This window comes from Curcuma longa, chromosome 2 (assembly GCF_044706935.1).
Source record: "Curcuma longa cultivar G26 ecotype Majalengka, Jawa Barat chromosome 2, ITB_CL_G26_1.1, whole genome shotgun sequence".
Classification (NCBI taxonomy): Eukaryota; Viridiplantae; Streptophyta; class Magnoliopsida; order Zingiberales; family Zingiberaceae; genus Curcuma; species Curcuma longa.
Window position 1 is genome coordinate 9,037,272 of NC_133862.1, and position 8,296 is coordinate 9,045,567.

General features: G+C 39.0%; 1 protein-coding gene and 1 pseudogene across 1 annotated transcript; both read right to left on the reverse strand.

Moving 5' to 3' along the window:
• On the reverse strand, positions 1 to 2,440 carry LOC141822183 (hydroxycinnamoyltransferase-like; annotated as a pseudogene).
• Positions 2,441 to 4,157: 1,717 nt separating this feature from the next.
• LOC141817875 (serine/threonine-protein phosphatase PP2A catalytic subunit-like) lies at positions 4,158 to 8,037 on the reverse strand (the record flags this gene model as incomplete). Its single annotated transcript, XM_074705500.1, is given in 7 exon segments — positions 4,158 to 4,470; positions 5,058 to 5,165; positions 5,251 to 5,340; positions 5,420 to 5,611; positions 5,994 to 6,060; positions 7,753 to 7,793; positions 7,966 to 8,037. Coding segments are annotated over 7 exon segments (636 nt in total), but the record flags the coding sequence as incomplete, so codon positions are not given.
• Positions 8,038 to 8,296: the final 259 nt, after the last annotated feature.

An 8,296-nucleotide genomic window follows, 5' to 3' on the forward strand; every position in this document is an offset into this window, starting at 1 on the left:
TAGAGAACACATACTCTAAAGTAATTAATGTTTCAGGGATACATATCAGAAATTGAAGTCATAATTCAAAATAACATGTATAGATGATCTAATATGATCAAAGTCTTAGATATCATAGATGAGCTTTGAGAATTTCAATATGTGATCAGGCTGCAAAGCGATGGCCACCGAGAGGCCACCTCCCCGGCGGGACTTGGCAGGACTCGACGCACCACTCGGAGCCACGGCCGGCTGGACCCGTGGAGACCGGTCGGCCCCACCCCGAAGTCTGCATCGTCGATAGGCAAGCGCCCCAGCTGCTGCAGCAAGAGGGATGGGCATCTGAAAGTGTGAGCGCCCCTCACCAGAGCCTCCAGATTTGGCTGCGTCTCCAGGTAGTCCAATGCCGACTGCAAGTAGGTGGCGTCCATCCTCACCAAAGCCTCCTGGATCATCTTGGCCGCCGGGGAAGGACCGCCCTCCAGAGAGGTCACTACCTCCCCTGCTGCTGCGATGAGCGTGGCCGTGAAGACCACGTTCCCGAAGTAGCCCTGCGGAAGTGGTGGCTGCACTCGGTGTCGGCCGTCGGTTGGAATATACATCTTGGTCATCTGGTCGGGCGGGAGGTCGCGCGCTATGCACGCGCAGCGCCACACGTGGCCGCGAGGAGGACGTACGTGCTGTAGCTGCCACCTGGGGGAGCTTTGGCTTTGGAGTTTAAGCTGCTCCTGGGTGAACTTGAAGATGCCGGCAGCAGCGGCAGGGCTTGGGACGTGGGCAGCAGAGGTAGGACTGTTCATGGAAGGAGGGGGATGGTACTCGATGTGAGTAAAAGAAGGGTTGGGTGGGTCGCGAGGGCGTCGGTCCGGCGGCCTCCGGCTGGACGGAGATGCCAAGGCCGCGGGAATTCGGACCGGAATCCGTATGTCTGCCACCCGACGGCTTGATGCTGCGCGCCGACGCCCAAGGCTGCACCACCGCACTTGAAATGCGTGATCTGTGTGCATGCATCGATTAAATTAAATTACAATTAAAATGATACCAAACTTGGGAAAAGAGATCATCAAATCTGTTTAACCTTTCTAAAATGTGTATAGATTTATTTTTTTTAAAAAAAATAGTAAACAAATTAAAATTAAAAAACCTTCATACAATGGCAGAATCAAAATTTATAATCAGCCCCAGCTAAATTTTTTTCAACGACAAACAATATAGATTAACCTCAGGTGATACTGTAATAATTTTATTTATTCATCAAAATCAAGATAATCTTTCATTAAAATTATAATAAAATTTGAAATGGACCCTGGACGAAGGAAGCCGAGGTAGGTTTATTATCAGCTCGCCCTTGCCTTCATATTTCATTTATAAAAATAAGATGAACATAATTGACACTACCTTTAGACTATATTTAATTTAGTTTGTTCAGTTGTATTACATAGCTCTCGAGACATGCATGATTGAATTGGTTATAACAAAGCAAACTTATTTTAATGAGCAAGTTGAATTTTTACAAAGCTGATGTAATATCCTCTCTGTGATAATTAACTATAACTTTTCGATTTACCTCATATAATATTATATGATCATGAAATTGACTATATATATATATATAGGACCATGGGAGTAGTAAATTCTACCTTTGTTGAAGAGTTGTACTAATGGAGTTCTCTGTAAGAGTGAGTCAAGTCAAATATTAAATATCTATATACGAGATTATTCGTATATATCTGATCTTCGAGTCATCGCCGTCCGGCCATCTCTAAGTTCTTCTTTAGACCATTAATTCTTTTGTCGTCTAACACTAATTAGTTACTTGATCTAATTAAAACAAAATTTGAATACTATTATAAATATAAGAAACAGTAGAACATAAAGATCTATGCCCACTAATAAGATAAAACAAGTATTTTATTTAAAATATTTATTTTTTATTGCACATTAGGGAATTTCATATTTTTACAATACACATTTAAATTTCACAAAAAATGGGATTTAGAGCCATACACATTTTTAATTGTTTTCTACCATAAATTTAACACACCTGGAGGAGCAAGAGCGGGAAGGCGGAGATGCCGTCGGCGTAGTCTGCGTTTGGCTTGGGGACGAGGTGGTCCAACTCTCCGGTGGGTGCGAAGTCGCCGAAGTCGTCCACCGTCGCCTCCGCATCAGCCTCCACAAACAGCGCCCCCTCGCCGTTGCAGTCGATCACGATCCGACCGTCCTCGCCGCGCGCCAGCCGCCCGGCCATGGGATAGAAGGGCACCAGCACCCGGGCCAGCGCGTGGCGCAGCACCCCCGCGTCAAAGAAGTTGGCCGACCCATCCGGCCGGTAGAAGTAGACGGTCATCGTGTGGTGATGCGGCATCACCAGATCCAGGCTGGAGAGCCACAGCCGTCGCTGCGGCGTCGCTTCCGCCGGCTGCACCATCATCGACCGACGCACGTTGATCACAACCATGGCTCCCTACAGCAAATTAAATTAATTCATGACAGCGTACGTGTGGTTCAGTCGTCACCACCAAAAATTCTCGATTTTTCCAGTCAAAGAATAAATCGGAGTAATCGTGAAAATTCCAAATTACGTAATCTGAGTTGAAATCTATTAGAAAACAAGGAAAACAGTATATGATCAATTTCCCATGCATATATAAATCAAGCAGCAATCTCCAAACTGAAGGATAAAAGGCGAATACAGTAAAGAGCTGTGCCCCAGCTCCAAAGCTGCAGGAACTGGAATTACAAAGAGTTGGGCGAAGCAACCTGTGCCGCAGTGAGCGTTAAATAGCCAAAACATATGATTAGAGCTTTAAAGTGCGCTGCGGGTGGTTGGTGGGTGGAAGGGCTCCATGACCCGCTGGCTGGATACAGAAGGCAAGAGAAAAGAAAAGGGTGAAAAAGAATCAGCGATGGAAAAGAAAAAGATAGAAGTAGATAAAGGAAAGGACGAGCTAAAATAAAGATATATTTTAAATTTCCAGTAATTAATGAATCGGGACGTCCTATATATCTTACGCCCATTGTTTAACAGATGGTTTTTCTTCCAGAGTACGTCCCACACGCGTAGGACAACAGATGCCATGCCCTATCTTTTACCAGCAAAGAGTACCAACCGCAGGTTCTGTCACTTAGAAACCTTCCCATTAGCCTTCTCTCGAATTCTACCGTGAAGCAAATTCTTTGGAATTCTCTTTGATTGCCAAATTAACTTGAATCAACCCAAACTGCCTCGTCGAGGAGATTTTGGACGACTATTTTGACAAATAAAGGTCCGGCATAGTGAGAGCGACTGTGTAATTGCTCCTCGTTCACTCTCTTATTCGTCTTTCATTTTTATATCCTTCCATCTCTTGCATTAACAAATACTCCCTCTTGCTCCCTCTTCCCTGATTATTCATATCCATTATAGTTAACCAATTTAGCACAACAAACTCGAAAACAATTCCATGTTGCAGAACAAAATAATTGATTGCTTGTTGTACCCATTGCGGAACAGTAACCGCCATTATATGTATGTTGGATTATTTTTCTTGGACTTACATTCAGCCTCTCACCGACATTAGTGGTTGCTAGATTGGATCACTGCCATCCCCTGAGAAAGGACAGCAGCTACCGCCGTTGGTCGTCGGCGTCACCTTGTTCAATGATGTCGCTAGATAATGATCAAATTTAAGGTAAGAATTAGTAATTACTTATTAATTAATATTGAAAAATATATAAATTAATTTAAATTAATTACAAATGCATTGTGCAAATTAGATTGGCCCGAGCGTTTCCTATCCAAAGGAAAAATTACTAGTTATAAATTTTATTTTACTAAATTTTTATTTAGATTGGTTAGATAAATTTATTATTCCAATAGTAATAATAGATGTCATATATAGAATCAAGATTGTAGGATCCACAGATAGCAGGATCCTCTTTCGTTGAATCAAATAAATCACTTTTAAAATTAACAAAGCTAACCTATAACCAGAAGTTGTTCTACCAAGATGAATCATTGTTAGGACGACAAATATACAGAAATTCAAGAAGAACAAGAACTGAAAGGTTAACTGAACCTATAAATTTGCTAAAGCAGTGTGCAAGTTGAAATGAACCCCTCTACAGAAATTAGAAACTGAAAAATAAATAATGCAAAAGAAGGGAAATGGGGATGAATATCATGAAACTCGGAATAACAAAGGCTGCTCCTAGAGCTGCATGGTTAGCCTCGCCATCTCCAACCACAATGAAACCCCCTTACAGATTAATGACCAGCACGTGCCGCTTTCAACATGATTATACATAAAACTACCAAACTCTAGCAGTTTGGAATGCGAATGTCGAGTTGATCATAGGATCTAAAATGTCAGCAATCACAAGGCAAATTAGAAAGCAGTAATTGCTGCGAAAAATCAAGAATGTAACTCGTAATTAGCTGACTCAGAGAAAGTAATCAGGTGTTCTGCGAGTCACATCTGGCTCTCCTCTCCTGGGTGCCGGCTCAAACTGCAATAGAAAAATCACATTGATTATGAAAGTTGTTTATTATCCGTTTACAAAACCATACTTGACCACTAAAGCTGTCTGAAGAATTTTATGGAAAAAATCCACTAGGCAGTAATTCTTTACACCATGAGTACTTGACCTAAAAAAGGAAGAAAAAAGAAAGTGCTGCAGAGAGCTGTCAAATGTACTTGTCAGTTGTCACCAACTTACCCTTGACATAATAGATGAAGCATGATGTTTAGGAATTTTATCTAGACTAGAACGAGTAGCTCCTTACAGGAGAGAACAATATACACAACTTCCTAGTTACAACAAGCACAAATTGATAATCTCTAGCAGGCAGAGTAACTTATATTGAAGTAAGTATTTATACCAAAAAAAAAAGAAAAAGGAGCGAAATATTTTTATATTGCAAAATTTTTGAAGCGTCAATTTGTATCTTAATCTAAATGCCAAATGTTTTGCCAGTGTTGACTGTATACCTATTAGTATTACAATGAAAACATTCAGATGAAATAATATATAAATCACGAAACATTATCAACTTTAACACACCAACACAGAATAGAGATACATGAGAGAGATACCTGAATGAATGTATGACCTTTACAGTCATCAACTTCCAAGATGGAGGCCATATTTCCACACCGATAACAATAATTAGGGGCACTGAATATGGTAACCACCTTTTGGTCCTATTTGGAAACAAAACCAACCATAAGAATCAGGACTTAAAAAATTTGAGCAGAAAACACTGAAAAGGATAAAATAGGTAAGTACGTGTCCCCAGTTGTATCCTTCCATGACTAATTGATGTGCTCTGGCTATCAGCTTAAGGTTATTAGTATGATTGAATTGTTCTGATATATCCTGAGATTGAAATTACCCAAGGTTGCTAAGTAAAGACAAGTAGACACAATCATAAGGAAACAAAAGCATAACATTGTACTTGACCAAATGTATATCCAGCACCACGAGGAGAAATACCCCAACCACATCTGTCATCAGGATCAGACCATAAAAGATCACACATAGCTCCCTCGTGTGGAACTTCTTGAACACGATCAAAGTTCCGTATGCCATCAAGGGTTTCAATAGATGGAGATAACCCACCGTGCAGGCAAAATATTTCAGATTCGACCTGAAAATACAACAAAGAGGTTGTCATTAAATTTGGGAACTTGTTTCCATGAGGTAATTGTTATAGGATCAACAAACCACAGACATTCATCATCCACATCAATGAACCGTATTTGTCCCAACTATTTGAGGTCAACTACATAAATCTTATCCCTCCATTGAGCTTCATGCAAAGCTAATCACGAGTATATACAAATCAAGTCTACTTTTATTGCATTGGCTAATGTTTCATTTCATCTCCAAGGTATTAAAAGGTGGTTCCATGCAATAAGCGGTCAACCCACTGCTTAGCGCCTAGACGGTAGTTAAAAGTTAGGTGATCAAAATTAAAATAATATTTAAATAGAGAAGATAAACAGATATGCAATGTTTAGAGTACTAACCAAGGCTGTCAATGGGAAATAATCAAATAAATCAGTGAAGGTCTTCCATACATTTGCACTGCCATATCTGTCATCAAATAATGAAAGAAAACATTCTAAGGAACTAAAGTACAGCAAATAGCTGTGAAATCTAGAACAAGTTGAAATTGATACGCCTGAAGTTTACAGTACAATCAGAGTGCAAATCAAGAAGTGTCATGGTTTTGTTTTCTGTAGAACCAAAAATACATGCAAAACCAGTAAGGAGGATTATACGTTTGACTTTGATGCTTAATGACTATGAAAGGTAATAAAATAGAGATGATTCACAAACCCAAACACAACAGAAAAGATGAGACCTTGCACCTGCACCTTCTAATCAATGCTTGTTATCTTGCCACAAGATGGGAAGTGTTATAGCTAAGGAGATATGAGATCTTGTTGGATTGGAGGGTGGTGGGTGAATGGGTGAATAACCAATGGTTTAACTTCTACAAAAGATTAGTGCGCAACAATCAAGAAACAACAAAACACAAATATGAAAGCAAATAAAGAAGATGATTCAAACAAGAGTTTTTACATGGTTCGGAATCCTCGGCTCCTACTCCACGGCCAATAACCCTTCAGTGAATCACTCCATGAAATCTCCTAACTTTCTCCTCTCCGGATAACCTTTCGGAGGTGGTTACAAATAGAACTTTTCATACAAGAGAGTAATTACAATTAGGGCAAGAGAACTAGAGCGAAAGATTTGAGAATTAGCAATATATAAGCACTTTGATTAAGTCATTTCCTAGCTCTTTAACCCCTATTTATAGCCTTTAATCAAGTCCTCATTTAGCCTTCATGGTATCTCCTCCATTTGTTCCGTTGATTGTTTCATGCTTCCGATCAACTATTTTTTCACGCGCAACAGCTTTGCCAACTACTTCAGTTATTTACCATCATCTTGCTATTGCTTCTGGAATATCATCATTGTACCAAATTATCTATTCCATTGTAACCCTATAATTGTTCATCAGCCAACTTAATCTTCCATCAGTTGAAATTATTTCGTCAACAGGTCAACTACCTTACAAACAGAAGTGAGCAACAACATTCTGTTCTCTTTTCATTTAACCTGAATCAACTTTGACTCAAGCTTCAGTCGATTGATTGAAAAACACATTCAGTCAACTGTATCACTACCTAAAGTCATTTCTAAAGTTTAGTCCATGCACAATCTAGCCCATGATAAACCTTTTTATAAAAACACTCACACTCAACTTTGTACAAAATACAAATGCTAAGAGTGTTGTACTCTTCCAAAACTTCACATGCTAAAATGTCTTGCTTTTGGATTTTCCTCATCTGCCAAACATCCATAACCCTTGACCTACTAAGACTTTCATTTGCTAAGCATCTAATAACTCTTGACATGTCAAGACTTCCTCTATTGCATATACTTATGTGCATCAAAAATCCTACACCTGCACACCTCATTAATAAACACAACATATTCTAGCTTAACCCTTTGTCCAAACATTAAAACCAGTTAAGGACATGATTCACCCACATATCTTAAGTTAATGAAGTGTATTTTAATGCTAAAAATGGAACAAGTACATAAGTAATCCATATTTAACATGAATTACACACTTACGCACAAATATACAAGTTAACACTGAATCTGATGGAAAATCAGCAAACAAATAAATGCTAGAAATTGACAACTATAGGATAAATGAATACAAATGTGATATTGATGAAGATGAAACCACGGGAAAAAGTGATTACTTACTTTCTTAAGCATTCATCATAAAATCCATAAACTTGAGTAATCTGCAATGTGATACCACATTCAGTTTGGATACAAGGGTAATATATTTGAGACGAAAACAAATCCACAAATTAGTTTGTCATTAGTTAATTTTCTTTACTTTATAAACACGATAATCTATAGTCCTTCCGTCAGTAAAAAAACAACGAGTTCTTTGAGAGAAGTATTGCAAACCTGACGACTTTCATGATTTCCTCTGAGAATCGTAATTCTTTGAGGATATCGAACCTTGAGGGCCACCAAAAGCTTAAATGCCAATAGGTCAGTGCAATACATTAGATACTCATCCAAGTGTGTTAAATTTTAGGACAATTAAAAAAACATAATGTCCCAAAGGGAACAATAGGAAAATTATACCATTACAATAAAACATCATTTGCTTTGAGTTCAATACAGTAAGTCATGTTAAACAATGCAATACATAATTGAGATGGCAAAATATAATGTAATCGCCAAGACATTAGAAGATTCAGCTTGCATTTCCAGGTACCTACTGTGGTGGATG